The sequence below is a fragment of the Gorilla gorilla genome, chromosome 2, assembly GCF_029281585.2.
Source record: "Gorilla gorilla gorilla isolate KB3781 chromosome 2, NHGRI_mGorGor1-v2.1_pri, whole genome shotgun sequence".
Taxonomy (NCBI): Eukaryota; Metazoa; Chordata; class Mammalia; order Primates; family Hominidae; genus Gorilla; species Gorilla gorilla.
The window spans coordinates 52,466,403-52,485,672 of record NC_086017.1 but is presented as its reverse complement, the minus strand read 5'-3'; the positions used below and the strand labels follow the sequence as shown (position 1 = coordinate 52,485,672).

At 40.6% G+C, this 19,270-nt stretch overlaps 1 protein-coding gene across 20 annotated transcripts in view; it reads left to right on the top strand.

Moving 5' to 3' along the window:
• SEC22C (SEC22 homolog C, vesicle trafficking protein) overlaps positions 1-19,270 on the top strand; it is a 54,684-nt gene that overhangs the window by 20,834 nt on the left and 14,580 nt on the right. For 15 of the 20 annotated variants that reach the window (XM_055381387.2, XM_055381380.2, XM_055381377.1 and 12 more), the window contains exons 2-4: positions 11,069-11,277; positions 16,479-16,642; positions 18,875-19,054. In XM_055381387.2, coding sequence (XP_055237362.1) covers positions 11,096-11,277; positions 16,479-16,642; positions 18,875-19,054 — 526 coding nt within the window. In that variant the 5' untranslated portion in view covers positions 11,069-11,095. Of the gene's footprint in view, positions 1-514; positions 627-11,068; positions 11,278-13,316; positions 13,410-16,184; positions 16,401-16,478; positions 16,643-18,874; positions 19,055-19,270 lie in introns of those variants that run through there. The other 5 variants (XM_055381385.1, XM_055381379.1, XM_055381378.1 and 2 more) reach the window with 3 other exon arrangements.

The following is a 19,270-nucleotide window of genomic DNA, read 5'->3' as shown; positions in this document are numbered from 1 at the left end:
ATGAGCAGTTTATAAACAGATGCTGGGAAGAAGATTTAGGAAATAAGGGAGGCAAATTAAAATATGTTTTTATAAAACCTAGTAACACGGATGCTGTGTATTTGATTACTACTTCACTCTACTTTTAGACAAATTTCATCTGTATAAACCTTTCTCTTTTTCTCTCCAAATACAGATTTATTGTGGAAAAGTGTTCAAACTGTAGATCAGAATTATGGCAAGGGATCTGTAAACCTGCATTTCTTGTTTCAGTGAGCAAAAATAAGGCAGCCCTTAGGTCATTCATTCATTTAACTTAGCAGTGTTTACTGAGTGCTTCCTAATATGTACCAGGCAAGGTGGTAGGTTATGACATCCACTGCCTTGTGGAAGGATCTGGTAAGATCTGGAAGACATTCCAGTGTCTCTTTGTATGAACATTCTGAAGCTGCCTTTGTCCTTGTGGAATTGATTTTCTTTTCTTTTCTTTTTTCTTTTTTTTTTTTGTTTTGTTTTGTTTTTTGAGACAGGGTCTCACTTTGTTGCCCAGGCTGGAGTGCGGTGATGCAGTCACAGCTCACGCAGCCTTGACCTCCTGAGCTCAAGTGATCCTCCCACCTCAGACTCCCAAGTAGCTGGGACCACAGGTGTGTGCCACTATGCCTGGCTTTTTTTTTTTTTTTTTGTAGGGATGGGGTGTCATTGTGTTGCCCAGGCTGGTCTCAAATTCTTGGACTCAAGCAGTCCTCCCACCTCAGCCTCCCGAAGTGCTGGGATGACAGGTATGAGCCACCATGCTCAGCCTGCTTTCCTAGTTTTTTGTTTTGTTTTGTTTTGTTTTGTTTTGAGATGGAGTTTTGCTCTTGTTGCCCAGGCTGGAGTGCGATGGCACAATCTCGGCTCACTGCAACCTCTGCCTCCTGGGTTCAAGTGATTCTCCTGCCTCAGCCTTCTGAATAGCTGGGATTACAGGCATGTACCACCATACCTGGCTATTTTTGTATTTTTAGTAGAGACGGGGTTTCTCCATGTTGGTCAGGCTGTTCTCGAACTCCCGACCTCAGGTGATCTGCCTGCCTCTGCCTCCCAAAGTGCTGGGATTACAGGCATGAGCCACTGCACCCAGCCACTTTCCTGTTTTAAGTTGAATACTAGTTGTCTTTGAGCAGCTTTATTTCAAAGAGTCCTGAGATTATAGTACCTTCCAGTTTGGAAATGTGATGTAGTAAAGGAGCTATTCACTATAAAGTGTGCCCTTCAGTGTTCATGCATAAAACATCAAAATTACAGTTAATTAGCAGATAAGATATTGGTGGGGATATTTAAAAATTATATTTAAACAAAAAAGTATTAGCATAATTTAAGTAACCAGTACATGAGGATCTTAAGTTAATACTTTTTTTCCAGCTTTTATTTTAAAATAATTATAGTTGCAGGAATTTGCAAATACAGTACAGAGAAGTCTCATGTACCCTTCACCTAGTTTTCCCCATTGATTACATATTATATAATTCTAGTAAACAGCAACTCCAGGAAATTGATGTTGGTATAGTGTGTGTGTGTGTGTGTGTGTGTGTGTGTGTGTGTAGTACTGTCACTTTATCGTGTGTAGATTCCTGTAATCATCACCGCAATCAAGATACAGAATTATTCCATCACCAGATGCCTTTGGCTGTTCATTCATAGTCACACCCATTCCCTTCCTCTCTACCATCCCTAACCTCTGACAACTGTTTATCAGCCCTCCATTTCTATAATTTTGTCATTTCAAGAATGTTACGTAAAAGGATGCATATAGTATATAACCTTTTGATACGGGCTTTTTATAACCAAGCATAATGCACTTGAGATCCATTCAAATTGTTCTGTGTACCAGGACCGTAGTTTATTCTTCTTTGCTGAGTAGTATTCCATGGAATGAATATACTGCAGTTTGTTTAACCATTCACTATTTGAAGGACATTTTGGTTGTTTTCAGGTTTGGTTGTTATAAATAAAGCTGCAATGAGCAATTGTACAGAGGTTTTTGTGTAGACACAAATTTTTATTTCTCTGGGATAAATGTCAGGAGTGTGATTGGTAGATTGTACAATAATTGCATGTTTAGTTTTAAAAGAAACTGCCAAACTGTGTTTTGCTTTTGTTTTTGTTTTGAGATGAAATTTCATTCTGTTGTCCAGGCTGGAGTGCAATGGTGCAGTCTTGGCGCACTGCAACCTCCGCTTGCCAGGTTCAAGTGATTCTCCTGCCTCAGCCTCCCAAGTAGCTGGGATTACAGGTGCCCACCACCATGCCTAGCTAATTTTTGTATTTTTAGTAGAGATGGGGTTTCACCGTGTTGGCTAGGCTGGTCTCGAACCCTTAACCTGAGGTGATCCACTCACCTCAGCCTGCCAAAGTGCTGGGATTACAGGCATGAGCCACTGCACCTGGCCCAGACTTTTCTAGAGTATACCATTTTACAGTCCAGTAATGCATGAGAGATCCAGTTTGTCTCCATGCTTGCCAGTGTTTGATACTGTCACTATTTATCATTTTGGCTGTTCTGATGGGTAGGTAGTATTATCTCATTGGGGTCTCAAGTTGCATTTTCATAATAGCTCAATATCTTTTCATGCTCTGATTTGCCATCCATATATCCTCTTTGGTGAAATGTCTGTATGTGTGTTTTTCCCATTTTAAAATTGGATTGTTTGTGTTTTTTCACTGTTGAATTTCAAGAGTTCTTTATACATTCTAGATTTGAGTTGCTTATCAGATATGTGGTTTACAGATATTTTCTCCCAATTTCTAGCTTGTCTTTTCATTCTCTTCACATGGGCTTTCTTAGAGAAGCAAAATTGAAAAGTGTTCAATTTTGTTGCAGTCCAGTTTTCCGAATTATCTTATGGATTATGCTTTTGATGTCATATCTAAGAGCTCCTCACCAAGTCATAGGTCCTGAAGATTTCCTCCTATGTTTTCTTCCAGTTTTATAGTTTTATTTTTCATATTTATATCTATGATAAATTTTTAGTTAATTTTTATGTAAGATGTGAGGTTTAGGTCAAGATTCTTTCTTTTTACTCCCGGCACTATTTGTAGAAAAGACCACCCTTCCTCCCTTAAATTACTTTTGCACTTTGTAAAAAATCAGTTAGATATACTTATGTAAGTATATTTTTGGGTTCTGTATTCTGTTTCATTGATCTATGTCTATTCCTCCAACAATACCACACAATCTTGATTACTATAGCTATATAATAAGTCTTGAAGTAGGATAGCATGGTTTTTCCTATTTTATTCTTTTTTCAGAATTGCTTTAGCTATTTTAGTTTCTTTGCCTTTTCATACGCATTTTAGAATAATCTTATCTATAGCCACAAACTCGCTTCCTTATTTTTTTTTTTCAGTAGTTGCATTAAACCTGTATATCAGTTTGGGGGAGAATTGACATCTTTGCTTTGTTGACTCTTCCAATCCATAAAATATGATATATCTCCCCATTTATTTAGCACTTTGATTTCAGGAATATTTTGTAGTTTTCAGCATACAAGTTCTGTATATGTTTTGTTAGATTTATATCTAAGTATTTTATTTAAAAAATTATAGCTTTATTGAGATTATTTTTTAGAGTGATTATAAATGGTATTTAAATTTTGGTTTCCATATGTTCATTGTTCGTATATAGAAATATAATTTTTTTTAGATGAAGTATCACTCTGTCCAAAGGACCAACTTTTTGTTTCATTGATTTTTCTGTTTTTAAAATTTTCCATTTCATTGATTTCTACCCTATTATTTCCTTCCATGTTTGTGATTTAAGTTTATTTTGCTCTTCTTCTAGTTTCTTGACTTGTGAGCTTAAATTACTGTTTTGAGACTTTTCTTCTTTTGGAATGTAAGCATTTAGTGCTATGGATTTCCCTCTCGGTACTGTTTTAGCTGTGTGTCACAAATTTTGATATATTTTCATTTTCATCTAGTTCAATGTATTTTTTAAATTTCCTTTATATTTCCTTTTTAACTTACGGATTGTTTTAAAGTGTGTGTTTAATTTTCAAGTGTTTGGAGGTTTTCATTACCTTTCTGTTACTAATTTATAATTTGATTACATTGTGGTCATATAACACACTTTGTATAAATTCTTTTAAATTTATTGAGTTTTGTCTTATAGTCCAGGATATGGTCTATCTTGGTAGACATTCTGTGGTTTCTTGACTTAAACTCCTGTCCTCAGCAGTCCTCCCACCTCAGCCTCCCAGAGGGCTGAGATTACAGGTATGAGCCACTGTGTCCAGCCTATTCTGTGGGGTCTTCAAAGGAATTCTTCTGTTGTTGGATGCAATATTATAAATCATGATTATATCCTTTAGTTGATAGTGTTTTCTAGTTCTTTTTGTAAATCTTTGCTGATTTCTGTTTACTTGTCTTATCAATTTTTGAGGTGGAGTTGATTGAAGTCTCCAGCTATAACTATGGATTTGTCTATTCCTCCTTTCACTTTATGAGTTTTTGCTTCACTTATTTACATCTTTGAAGTTTGGTGCAAACACATTTAGGATTATTATGCCTTCTTGGTGGACTTATTCTTTTATCATTATGTGATATCCTTCTTTGTTCCTGGACATTTTCTTCACTCTGAAGTCTATCTGATGATAATATAACTCTTGCTTCTTTTGATTAATGTTTGCATGCTATATTTTTTCCATCCATTTACTTTCAACCTACCTATATTGTTATACTGGAAGTGAATTTCATGTAGATAGTATATAATTGGGTCATGTCTTTTATCTACTGTCAGTCTCTGTTTTGGCAATTGTCATATTTAGACCATTTACATTTAATGTAATCATTGATATATATTAGGGAATAAGTCTGCCCTTTTTTGTTTTGTGTTTGTTCTGTTTGTTGTTGCTATTGTTGTTATTTCTCCATTTTCTTTTCCTTGACTTCTTGTGGGTAATTTGAACATTTTAAAATAATTACATTTTAGGCCAGGCCTAGTGGCTCATGCCTGTAATCCCAGTACTTTGGGAAGCTGAGATGGGAGGATTGCTTGAGACCAGGAATTCAAGACCAGCTGTGGCAACATAGCAAGATCCTGTCTGTACAAAATATATCTTTTAAAAAATTAGCTGGGTATAGCGGTACATGTCTGTAGTCCCAGCTACTTGGGAGGCTGAGGCAGAAGGATCACTTGAGTCTTGAGGCTGAGGCAGAAGGATGACTTGAGGTTGAGGCAGCAGTGAGCCATGATTGTGTCACTGCGTTCCAGACTGGGTGACAGAGTGAGACCCTGTCTCAAAAAATAATAATTTCATTTTATAATCTATAGTGTTTTTTAGTATATCTCTTTGTATAGTTTTTTAGTGGGGTGTATATGTGTTTGTGTGTGAGTATGTGTATGACTTGTCGTGGTCTCCTGATGTGTTTTACTATTTCAGATGAAATGTAGAAACTTTACCTCCTTTTATGTCTTTGAACCCTCCCATTTATAATTGTCTTAAATATTTCCTTTACGTATGTTGAGAACCACATGAGACATTATAATTATTGCTTCATTCACCAAACATAATTTAGAAAACTCATGAGAGAATAATCTGTCATATTTTTAAAAGTTTTTACCCTTTCTATTGTTCTTTCTTTCTTCCTGATATTCCAGGATTTCTTCTTTTATCATTTCCTTTCTGTTTAGAGAACTTCTTGACAAATTCCTTTAATGTTCCTTCATGTAAGTATGCTTTAATTTTTCTTTTATTCCTTTTTTTTTTTTTTTTTTTTTTGAGACAGGGTCTTGCTATGTTGCCTAGGCTGGACTTGAACTCCTGAGGCTCAAGCAGTGTAGCTGGGACTACAGACACATGCCACTGCACCTGGCTGCTTGAAGGATATTTTTGCTGAATACAGGATTCTGGGTTGGCAGTTTTCTTTTAGTATTTGAAAAATGTGCTACTTCCTTTTGGCCTCCATGTTTTCTGTGAGAAATTTGCTGTCATTTGAATTGTTTTCCCCTTATAGGTAAGGTTATTATTTTTCTCTTGCTGCTTTCAAGATTTTTTCTTTGTCTTTAGTTTTCATAAGTTGGGCTTCTGTCTGTGTGCTGGCATGGGTTTCTGGGTTTATCCTTTCTGGGATTTGTTCAGTTTCTTTGAATCTCTAGGCTTATGTCTTTTGCACAGTTTGGGAAATATTCAGAAATTATTTCTTTGAATACTTTTTCAGCCCTGTCTTCTTTCTTTTGTCCTCCAGGACTCAAGTAACAAGAATAGTTGGTCATTTTTTAGAGTCTCACAGGTCTCCAAGTTTCTGTGAAATATTTTTCAATCTAGTTCCTCTCATATTGTTCAGATTGAGTAATTTCTATGTTCTGTCTTAATGTTTACTCATTCATTCTTCTCCCCCCCCCATATTTCTATTGAGTCCATCCATTGCATTTTTTACTTTAGTTAATTAATTACTTTATTTATTTTCATACAGATGGGGGTCTCATTATGTTGCCCATTATGTTGCCCAGGCTGGTCTCAAACTCCTGGTCTCAGGTGATCCTCTTGCCTTGGCCTCCCAAAGCATTAGGATTATAGATGTAAGCCACTGCACCTGGCCTCAGTTTTGTTTTTTGTTTTTTTGTTTTTGACGGAGTCTCGCTCTGTAGCCCAGGATGGAGTGCAGTGGTGTGATCTTGGCTCACTGCCATCTCAGCCTCCCGGATTCAAGCGATTCTCCTGTCTCAGCCTCCCAAGTATCTGAGACTACAGGTGTGTGCCACCATGCCCGGCTAATTTTTGTATTTTTAATAGAGACGAGGTTTTACTGTGTTGGCCAGGCTGTCTCGATCTCCTGACCTCAAGTGACCCACCTGCCTTGGCCTACCAAAGTGCCAGGATTACAGGCGTGAGCCATCGTGCCTGGCCTCTTCGGTTTATTTTTAATTCTAGAATCTCCATTTAGTTTTTATATCTTCTGTTTCTTTACTGAGAGTTTTTATTTTTCATTTTTTAAAAGTGGCTGGGTGTGGTGGCTCACCCCTATAATCCCACCACTTTGAGAGGCCGAGGTGGGAGGATCACATGAGCCTGAGAGTTCCAGATGAGCCTGAGCAACATAGCGAGACCCTGTGTCTACAGAAAAAAAAAGTGGTGGTGTGTGCCTGTATTCCCAGCTATTCAGGATGCTAAGGTGGAAGGATTGCTTGAGCCCTGGAGATCGAGGCTGCAGTGAGCCATGATTGCACTGCTGTATTCTAGCCTGGGAAACAGTTTATGATTGACCATTGAAGCATTTTTATGGTGGCTGTTTTAAACTCTTTGTTAGATAATTCTAATATCTCTGTCATCTTGATGTTGGCATCAATTAATGTCTCTTCTCATTGAAGCTGAGATTTTTCTGGTTCTTAGTATAGCCAGTGATTTTCTATTGAAACTTAACATTTTGGATGTTTTGAGATCTGAATCTTACTAAAATCTTCTGTTTTAGCTGGCCCTTCTGAACACCACTCCAGCAGGGGAAGCAAGGGACTGTCTTATTACTGCCCAATGGAAGTAGAAGTCCAGGTTCCCTATGTGGCCTCTGTTAACACCCTGGGGGAAAGGGGCTGCTCATCATTGCCTGGGAGAGATAGGAATTCTGTCTACCCAGTGACACAGTGGGAGAGAATGGCTCATTACTGCCCTCTAGCCCCCTACTTGGCCTTCTCTGATGCTACCCCAGCAGGATGGGAGGTGGAGAATGGGACACTTCATTACTGCAGGGCAGTGGTGGAAGTCTAGGCTCTTCACTTGGCCTTCGTTGGCAAGTGTGTGGTGGCTACAGTTTTTTTTGTGATGTTTGGCTGGAGTAGAGCAGTTTTTTATCTGCAAGTTTTTTGTTTTGCTATTCATTACCTTTTCTGGTTTTTTTGACTGGAGAGAACAAAGTTTTTTGGCTTTTTTTTTTTTTTTGGTCTGTACCCATTGGCATTTCTTGCTAGCTTCTCCAACACTCAGTCTGTGATATGTGAGACAAACAAACAAACAAATAAGAAAAAACAAACTCGGCAGACTCACAGCTGTGTCATTCCTCAGACCCCAAGGTCCCTAGCCAGTCTTCTTCCTTCTCCACCTTTCAGAATTTTTATTTTTATTTTTGAGACAGGGTCTCACTCTGTCACCTAGGTTGGAGTGCAGTGACACAATCTCAGCTCAGTGTAACCTCTCCCTCCTGGGTTCAAGCGATTCTCGTGCCTCAGCCTCCTGAGTAGCTGGGATTACAGGTGTGTGCCACCACGCCCGGCTAATTTTTGTATTTTTAGTAGAGACGGGGTTTCGCCATGTTGGCCAGGCTGGTCAGAATTTTTAAATGTTTATTTTATATATAATGTCCAGGGTATTTCATGGGAGAAGTAGGGAAAAGTACTTCTACTTCATCTTTCCAGAAACAGAAGTTCATTCTGTTTTGAGCAGTGGTCGGATCTCTTATTTGAGTACAGGCTGTCTCATAATAGCTCATAACCTGAATTCACAAATATCAAATCCCTGTAAAGATAAGCCCCTTCCTTTTTGTATTATTATTTTTCCATCTTTTAGAATACAAAGTATATTTTTACAAAGGAAAATAATGTCAAGGATGTTGTCTTCATTCTTAGACTCTTCCGTGGCAGCCTATAAAATCTTTTAACCCTTCAGGCAGCTGCCATCCTGTACATTCACATACACTCACAAATACACACAAACAAGTTAGTATCACAGTGTCATCTTCATTAAACCATCACAAATATTTAAAAAAGACTTTTAAAAAATAGATGTGAGTTTCACTAGTTTGCAGTACTAGTAACTTGATAGAACTGAAAAAACAAGAGGAGTATTTATTTATCTTGAATACTAATATTTGAGGAAAAGCAAGTTTGATCACCAAAGGATAGGATGGAGAAGTAGAGAACCTGGAGGGGTCATTTGGGTCCTTTAGAGAGTGGTAAAACTAGTTCTTCTGATTACCATCGCTTGGAAATGTCACCCTTTTCTTTTTTATTGGCTTAAGACAATACCTGGCATAAGGTAGATGCTCCATAAAGACAGAACTACAGAGGATGTTTGGAATTGACAGTTGGAGTCAGTGCACACTGCTTTCCTTTAGAGGGGCATACAATTTACTCGGCTCCCAAAAAAGTACCTTTCTTATTTTGCTTTGGGGTGTTTCTGTCCTGTCTCTAACTGTTTTGGTATCTCATTGACTGTCTCTTTTTGGCCTCAATGTCTTCATATCTTGGCTTATGGTTCTTTTTGGAGTTATTGTTGAGAGCCTAAGCCCTGGTCTCAAATTGATCTTGTAGCCTTTCCCTATGTCTGTCAGGGCTTTGTGCCCTATAACTCTTTTTAAAAAATGTTTTAAAATTAAATATTTCAAATACTTACGAAAGTATAGAAGATAGAACAAAAGGAATCCCCTGATTCCTTTTGTGGTGCCTTGAGGTCTCATCATTGGCTAGGCGTCTGCTGTAAAACCCACAGTGTCTTCTGGCAGTTGACCTGGTCCTGCCGTTGGTGCTGCAAACTTAGTAGCTTTTATGTGTGGGCGTATTTTTCCTGGGGCTTTTCACATTTTTACTCCCCAATGGAGGGTGTGGAGAAATGGGTCAAATGGACTGTGTAGGATCTGTTGGCTGGTAGCCTAATTTTTCTTTTTGCCTCCTTTGTGTTTTTATATCACTGCAGTTTCTACATGTATATTGTGGTAATAATTATTCATTCATTCATCCATTCCAGACATGGTCTTTATTCTTAGAACTTATATTTTGGTAGTGGAAATGCAAAATCAGTAAAATAGAGAACAAAGAGGTAGGTTTCCTAAGAATTTAAAAGAGGGAGAAAGTACTTCCAGCTGGACAAGTCTGAGAAGGTGGATTTGAGACAGTCTTTGATTTGCATTTGGATATGGAGAGATCAAAGGAGTGGCATTGCAGACACAAGTGAAGAATGCATAGAGGTACAGAGATGAAGAGTAGTGTGCATCTTGGGGTTCTGAGATGAAGAACTGAGATGCCAAATAAGGTTGCATCCCTAGAGTTCTTTGGAATAGAGGTCCACTGGTATCCTGTTATCATCCTATCAAGTAAAGGGCCTGATAGTAGAGGATCCTGTCAAGTAGAGGATTTGTGAAATATGATGTGTGGACACATCCTATTGGAAAGACTCATCTGAGCTGTAATAGCCACCTCACTAATCCCTAATTGCAGGGCTGCCACTCACAGATGTACAGGTTATGCCCTGAACAAGCACCCTGCAGTGTTAACAGATAGGGCTAAAACACAGCCAGGCTCTGCTAGCAGAAATGGTGCAGGCCTGTTTCCACCAAGAGAGGCATCCTTTCCTAATCTGCCCAAGGCACCACGAGGGTTCAGATCTGTTTCTTTCTGTTTCTTAATGGTATTCACATATCATGGTATTCACATATCACTGTAATATGATTTGCTAAATGATTGCCTTTAGCCATATGTAGGGATTCAGTCATCACTTCAAAGACTGACTCTGTATCAAACGTTTGCAGAAATTCAGAAGGACATGATCTAGAGGTTTCATTTTTGCCTTCTGCTCTCCTTGTCACCAGCATTAGGTTAGATGCTCAGAATCTCTCCACCTTCTTCTATCTCCTTGCAAGTGAGGATATGGCAGCTAAACTGCTTAGTGCCTATCTCCATGGGTGACCTGAAGTTCACAGGTCACTGACATCAATCCTTGCTGCTTCAGTGTCTGGTGCTTCCTGTCTCTTTTGGGCTGTCTTGCTCTGTGTCCTGCTACCTGCCATTACTACTGTTGGTCCTGAGCCCTCTGGTCCTGCGTCCGTTCTTCTCTATTCCTTTCCCCATCATCCCAGTTGGCTTAATTCTGGAAAGGGAGAGACTCATTAGAGAAAAAGAAAAAGAGAATTACAAGTGCAGAAAAGGCAGGGAGGATAATGAAGGGAGGAAAATTGGGAGTGATGTAGCAGTAGAGGCCAGGGAAATAACAATAAAAGCAACATTTGCAATTATAGTAAGAATGAGGGTGAAAAACCCTAGAGTGGGCATTTCACAGGTGGGGGTATTTCTGGCACTGTCATTTGAGCCTCAGTAACAAGGTGACCTTGCTTTCCTCAGGTGTCCTCATGACTTCTCTTGTGGACCATGTCCATGATCTTTTTTGCCTGCGTGGTACGGGTAAGGGATGGACTGCCCCTCTCGGCCTCTACTGATTTTTACCACACCCAAGATTTTTTGGAATGGAGGAGACGGCTCAAGAGTTTAGCCTTGCGACTGACCCAGTATCCAGGTCGAGGTTCTGCAGAAGGCTGTGACTTTAGTATACAGTAAGTGAGCATATTCACTTTTTCAGAATATTAGCAAAATTTGGATTACTTTTAACTACATGTAGTGATAATCTTATGCTGATCACATTGTGTATTAAAAGTAGATCTAGCATCAGTGGTCTGAGATCATGTGTGTCTACAACAGAATCATAAAAGAAATGGGTTTTCTTAGAGCCTCAGGAATGGCTGCTCCAACTTTTTTTTTTTTTTTTTTCTTTTGAGGCAGAGTTTTGCTCTGTCACCCAGGCTGGAGTGCAGTGGCACCATCTTGGCTCACTGCAACCTCCGCCTCCTGGGTTCAAGCAGTTCTCGTGCCTCAGCCTCCTGAGTAGCTGGGATTATAGGCACACGCCATGATGCCCAGCTAATTTTTATATTTTTAGTAGAGATGGGGTTTTACCATGTTGCCCAGGCTGGTCTCGAATTCCAGATCTCAGGTGATCCACCTGCCTCGACCTATCAGAGTACTGGGATTACAAGTGTGAGCCACTGCGCCCAGCCGTGGCTGCTCCAGCTCTTAACTTCTGTTAGTGGAGTGCCCATGAGCATTGGGAGACCTGGGTTCATGTCTTTAGTTTTGTAGTTTTTTCTTCACTCAGATGCAGGGGAAGAGAAAAGGTAAGGAGGGAGGAGATACTAGATTATAATGTGGGGAGGGAAAATAATGAGAGTTAGAAAGCCAAGAAATAAGAAAAAAATTTCATTTATACTTTATTTATACCTTTGCTTTTTAATTTTTTCACTTTTTTATGTTTTAATTTTTCACTTTTTAATTTTTAGTTATTTATTTTTTTGACACAGTTTTGCCCTTGTGGCCCAGGCTGGAGTGCAGTGGCAAACTCTCTGCACACTGCAACCTCTGCCTCCTGGGTTCAAGTGATTCTTTTGCTTCAGCCTCCTGAGTAGCTGGGATTATAGGCACCTACCACCACGCCCGGCTAATTTTTGTATTTTTTAGTAGAGACAGGGTTTCACCATGTTGGCCAGGCTGCTCTTGAACTCCTGACCTCAGTTGATCTGCCCACCTTGGCCTCCCAAAGTGCTGGGATTACAGGCGTGAGCCACTGCGCCTGGTCATTTTTAAATTTTTATTATGTGACAGGAGCAGGGGAGTGAAAAATAAGTGAGAGTAGGTCTCTTTTCTCAAGGAACTTAAAGTCTAACAAGGTAACAAGAGAAATGTATAACTAACTATAATACAGTGGGGAAAATGTTCCATTGGAAGTAGGAATCAAGTGATTACAATAATCCTGGTTACAATAACTGATATTATTGAGTGTTTTCTATATGCCAGGCACTATTCTGTGTTTTATGTGGCTAATGATGTAGGTAATAGTGTTACACCTGTTTTGCAGAGGAGGAAACTGAGGTAAAAAAAACTTAACTAAGTTTACACTGTTAGTAACTGGTCAGCCCAGGATTTGAATGCAGGCAGTTAGGCACCAAAGTCTGCTTCTTATGGGTTATACAATTTCCTGTTCTAGGACTCAGAGCAAGAAGCCAGTCATTCTATGGAGGCATCAGGGGCAAGGCAGATTTTAGAATATCAAAATGACTTGTTATATTTTACGTCTATTTTCTCTTGTTTTAGACCTTTACTTAGCAAGTCCCTTTTGCTCTCCTTATATTTTTATTTTTTATTTTATTTTTTAGAGACAGGGTCTCAACTGGGTGCAGTGGCTCACGCCTGTAATCCCAGCACTTTGGGAGGCTGAGGCGGGAAGATCGCGTGAGCCCAGGAGTTCAAGACCAGCCTGGGCAATATGATAAGACCCCATCTCTACAAAAAAATTAAAAATTACCCAAGTGTGTTAGGGTGCACCTATACCAGCTACTTGGGAGGCTGAGGTGGGAGGATTGCTCAAGCCCAGGAGGTCGAGGCCACAGTGAGCCATGTTCACACCTCAGCCTCCAAAGTAGCTGGAACTCTGTCTCCAGATAGATAGGTAGATTAGATAGATTGATTGATTGATAGATAGCCTCCCAAGTAGCTGAGTCTACACACCACTATACCCAGCTAATTTATTTTTATTTTTTAGAGACAAGGTCTTGCCATGTTGCCCAGGCTGGTCTTGAACTCCTAGGCTCAAGTGATCCTCCCGCCTTGGCCTTCCAAAGCCCTGGGATTATAGGTATGAGCCACCTTGCCTTGCCCCCTTTTGTTCTCCTTGAATAGTAAATTTTTTTTTTTTTTTTTTGAGACGGAGTCTCGCTCTGTCGCCCAGGCTGGAGTGCAGTGGCACGATCTCGGCTCACTGCAAGCTCTGCCTCCCGGGTTCACACCATTCTTCTGCCTCAGCCTCCCGAGTAGCTGGGACTACAGGTGCCCGCCACCATGCCTGGCTAATTTTTCTTTGTATTTTTAGTAGAGACGGCGTTTCACCGTGTTAGCCAGGATGGTCTCGAGCTCCTAACCTCGTGATTCTCCCGCCTCGGCCTCCCAAAGCGCTGGGATTACAGGCGTGAGCCACTGCACCCGGCCTTGAATAGTAAATTTTTAGTTGACCTGCTAAGCTGAGGTCCTTTTAGGGGAATTAAGTCTCAGAATTATAAAAACAAAAGGAAAAGTCCAGGCCTGACCCCAGGCTAGGTGGTAATGTCAGGCTAGAAGGGCCATGTCCTGAAGGGGGTGACAAATAATAGGCACATGCAGCTGTCACCTGGTGATGTGGGCTCTGGATGTTTAGGAGCAAACACTGAGTTGCACCTGCCCACATGTGCAGCCCCTTTCTCTGGACATGCTGAACATGCTGTCCTTGATGGTCTCTCCTTTACTATGCTGTGATTAACTGATTTGTACTTCAAATAGGAAAGCTTTTCTCTGTTAAAGGCTATTTTTCACAGAAAAAAGAAGTCTAAGACTTCAGATTTAAATCCTGGATACTTCAGTAGTATTTTGGAAAAAGGAATAAAAAATGTTCTACTCATTTGTAATTTTTAATTAAATATTTACCATTATTTTCGCAGAGGAAATAGACTTTCTTTTCTTACAGGTGAGCAGTACCATAGCTTTTAATAGTAAGGAGTGTGTTAGTTCCTTAAGGCTGCCATAACAAATGACCACAAACTGGCTTCAAACAACAGAATTCATTCTCTCACAGGTATCGCAGGGCCATGTTCCCTCTACAAACTTTAAGGAAGAATCCTTCCTAAACCTCTGCTACTTTCTGGCAGTCATTGGCAATCCTTGGTTTTCCTTGGCTTGTAGATGTGTTACTGCAGGCTCTGTCTCCATGGTCGCATGGTCTTCTTCCTTCTGTCTCTGTGTCCAAATTTCCTTTCATATAAGTATACTAATCGTTAGATGAGGGCCCACCCTAATCCAGTATGACTTCATTTTATCTTGGTTACATCTTCAAAGACTCTATTTCTTTGAGTTAGGACATCAGTAAATCTTTTTGGGGGGACAAACTCAACCCACACCAGGGGTCCTCTTTCAAATAGAAACACCTCCATCCTAGAGTGGCCTAGACCCTTCTGAAGGATTTCTTCCATAAGGAGGAGAGTTGTCCTTTTTTTTTAGATTGGAAAAGTTTTTATATAGGGAGTTACAGTTTCAAAAAGTTGGTAGAACAACATAACCTAAAAACCGTCCTGCTGAAAACATCCAGAAATGAGGGTAAATATATATCGACAATTACTTTAAATGTGTAGTTAATCTTGAAAGAAAGAAATCCTAAGATGCTAGAAATGAAAGGGGGGCAGAATATTAAGGTAGTAAGTGTGTGAGCGGACAGTGAGGCTCCTGGCATCCAGTCACCATAAAATTGGAGCTTGGTTTGGGCTTACATAGGATGGAGTGTCAGAACAAGACCCTTGTGGCTGGGTACAGTGGTTCACGCCTGTAATCCCAGCACTTTGGGAGGTTGAGGCAGGCAGATTGCTTGAGCCCAGTGGTTCGAGACCAGCCTGGGCAACATAGAGAGACCCCCATCTCTACAAAAACACGAAAATTAGCCAGGTGTGGTGGCGCACACCTGTAGTCCCAGCTACTCGGGAGGCTGAGGTGGGAGGATGGCTTGAGCCTGGGAGGTTGAGGCTGCAGTGAGCTTAGATTGTGCCATTGTACTCTAGCATGGATGACAGAGTGAGACCCTGTGTCAAAAAAAACAAAACAAAACAAAACAAAACACTCTTGCATAAAGGAAAGTTCTTGTCAGGCCACAACCTAATGGAATGGTGATAGGTGAGGGAAATAGTTTTCCCATTGATACAGGGTAACTCACCTCTACTTGGCTTTGTGTGGGAAGGAAAAATAAATTTCACCTAAGAAATTGAAATGTTGTTCTTGCGCCTTGTAAAAGGTTGAAGTTGGAGTGTATACTCCCCAAAGTCTAGGAATTCCTAAGCCAAGGTTGAAACATCAGTATTGGTCCCAGAGTGATGACACTGCTATGGTAGCCAGCCAGAGCAAATGCAGAACCACACTGGAAGAAGTGTGCCACAACTTGGGCTTCAGGGGATTCTTACAAAAAAAAGTCCCATAGGGATGAACTCTCAGCAAAAAATGACAAAACACAAGAGGAGACATTCCACAGTGAGTGGGAGTTAGTAGACACACAGATAGGTGACCTAGAACCCCTGTACCCTGAACTTGAAATGATTGCATGACAGCCCAAAAGGGAGTAGAAAAAGAAGAAAAGCCCTGTATTTATTTTATGAGACCAAAATAACCTAAATACCACAATCAGATGAAGACAGTGTAAGAAAGGAAAATTATAGGCCAGTCTTATTTGCATAGACACAAAAGTCCCAATTAAAATGTTAGCAAACTAAATCCAGCAGTTGTATGTTTATGAATATGTAGGAACTTAGATCCAACAAGGGCTTATTTTAGGATGCCAGGATCATTTAACATTAGGAAATCTGTTGATGTAGATTAAAGAAGAAAAACGTTTTCTCAATAGATGTGGAGAAGTCTGAGGCTAATTCCCCCAATAGAATATGCATCCCTCATGCATGAATAAATAAGAGTGATCACAGGCTGTCATTGACTAAGACTACTAGACATTTTAAAGGAAGTGGAAGAAAGACAGTCTCAGGAATAGGTCGAACTGAAGAGACAATATACCTGCAGCAAACAGCTACAGGACTGTTTAAAGCCAAGCAAGTGCAGAATTGAGGTAAGGTTGTGTCTGGGTGTGGGATGGGAATACATGGGACTGTTTCCTGGTAATACAGATATTGCCCTTTTGTTTCAGTTTTTCTTCTTTTGGGGACGTGGCCTGCATGGCTATCTGCTCCTGCCAGTGTCCAGCAGCCATGGCCTTCTGCTTCCTGGAGACCCTGTGGTGGGAATTCACAGCTTCCTATGACACTACCTGCATTGGCCTAGCCTCCAGGCCATACGCTTTTCTTGAGTTTGGTTTGTAACCCTCTTTCATATTTATTGTTCTCTTCCATGGTGTTATATGTGTAGAATTTACAGTTTAGGTTTGGCTTTGACCATCAGGGAAAACCACTGGAGATGCAAAAACATGTCATTGAAGAACACACTTGTACCATGAGATTTCACAGCAATTGAAGTGTCCCGGAAAGCGTCAAGGTTTAACACTCTGGCTTTTCATCTCCACAGAGCCTGGGGGCAGGGTGGAGGAAGGGTGAAACGTGTAGGTTATAACCCACAGCTCTCTGAAGCTGGGGTCAGCAAACGATGGCCCATAGGCCAGCCGCCTGTTTTATAAATAAAGCAGAACGTGGCTATGCTTATTCTTTTACATGTTGTCTGTGGCTGCTTTTGCCCCACGACAGCGGCGTTGGGTTGTGACAGAGACCATGTAGCCACCAACCTAAAATATTTACTAACTGGCATTGTAAGAAACTTTTGTTGACCCCTGCCCCAGAGCATTACTGCTCAAAGGGTGTTTACCATCAGGAGGTAAGCACAGAAAGTGAGAACTGGTGTTTAGAAATTCTTACAGTAATTTGACATTCCTGTGATTATTTTTTATTGCTTTTTTTAAATCAAAATATCAGTCTGCGGTGGTTTGGAAGTAAGAAAAAAACAGTTCCTTGACCCAGAAGTTTGCTCTGGAAAATGATACTTCTTTTCCAGGCTCTGCCAGAAAGGCCTTGTTGAGGCTTAGAGACTTTGGAACACAGCACAATAATCAGTGTGTGCCCTATTTTGGTCAGGTGTGGGTCATTTTGAGCTCTTGGGAGAAGAGGAATGGAGATGGGAGTTGGGGGACAGTCTGTGCTCCCCGTGTAAACAGCTGCTGACTCTGTGATGTTCTTAAACAAAGGTTTGGCAGCATTTGTTATAAATGGTCAGGGGGCAGAACCAGCACCTGGAAGTGTTGCCACTTAGGCTTTCTGGCTACTCCTGCCATAGCCCTCACATTCCTTCATGTGTTCTACTGGCTAGCCCATCAGGAATGGGGCTAGCACCCTCTTTTGGTGTCACCCTGGTAGGCAGGCTCCAGCCTGGTAGAGTTCTGTCCCTGAGTCTCCCTGTGAGGTCTTAGTCAAGCTTGTGCTCTGGGCCACACTTCTTTCTCTGAAGAGGGCTGCTAGTCTAAAACAGACCACAGCTGCATCATCCCTGGGCTGTGAGTTGATTTGGAGCTCGGTAGACCTGTGTTCTTCTCTCCCCTTATCTCTGCATGTGCCTTCCTTCTAAAGCCATGTGCTTGATCTGATGGGAGCCCCTTTTCCAGCATCATGTTTGCTCATTGTTGAGTGGGAGTAGAATGAGTCAAAGTACACTTGAGAGTAGAATTATACATGATTTTGCTTTGCCAGTATGTATGAAACTTCACTTCAAGAACTGTTCAGATGTGATAATGGATTTATACTAACATAAATTTAAGAATTAAAATGAATACTTTTCAAATATATAATCCTAGTTTCCACAACATATTCATTTGTATTTTTTTTCGAACAAGCCCTTTTTTTTTGAGTTAATCAGGTCAGGAATAACTGTCTCCATTTTTCAAGCTTAGAAATATTCTGTAAATTGCCTAGGGTTGTACCGTACTATCAGAAGTGGTAAGGGGCTGAGACGCATGCCCCTTTCCCCCTGACTCTCTCATCACTGAGGTTCTGTGATGCATTATTGCCTTTTTAGTCAATCGCATTTTAATTATCCTGCTCTGAAGAGATTGATCAGACAGTGTTCATATTAGCAATCATTTGGCCTTTGTGTTTAACTTGACGCTTTTCAGAATCTGGCTGATTTATTAGCTCTTAGAATGTGAACTTCAGCTGGGTGCAATGGTTCACGCCTATTATCCCAGCACTTTGGGAGGCTGAGGCAGGAGAATCCCTTGAGCTCAGGAGTTTGAGACCAGCCTGGGCAATACAGTGAGACCTTGTCTCTACAGAAAAACAATTTAAAAATGAAAAAAATTAGCCAGGTGTGGTGGCACACATCTGTGGTCTCAGCTACTTGGGAGGCTTAGGTGGGAGAATCACTTGAGCCTGGGAGGTCATGGCTGCAGTGAGTTGTGATCGCACCACTGCACTGCACTCCAGAGTGGGCGACAGTGAGACCCTATCTTCAAAAAAAAAGAAATGTGAACTTCATTTTGTACATATTGTCTTATAATATCCATTCTGATGAAAATGCTTAACTTGTGTTGCTCTCTTTTTGCAGACAGCATCATTCAGAAAGTGAAGTGGCATTTTAACTATGTAAGTTCCTCTCAGATGGAGTGCAGCTTGGAAAAAATTCAGGAGGAGCTCAAGTTGCAGCCTCCAGCGGTTCTCACTCTGGAGGACACAGATGTGGCAAATGGGGTGATGAATGGTCACACACCGATGCACTTGGAGCCTGGTAAGTGGCTTGTTGTTCCCTGATGTTGATGAAGTGATATTATGTGTTTCAAATGGACGTTGATTTTTTTTTCACTAGAAAGCTATTTTTTGGGGAGAGGGAGTAGTATAAAATATGCTGAGAAAAATATGGGCCAATCCTGTTTCTTGGTGGCTGTTATAAAAACTTTGACTACAGGCCAGGCGTGGAGGCTCATGCCTGTAATCTCAGCACTTT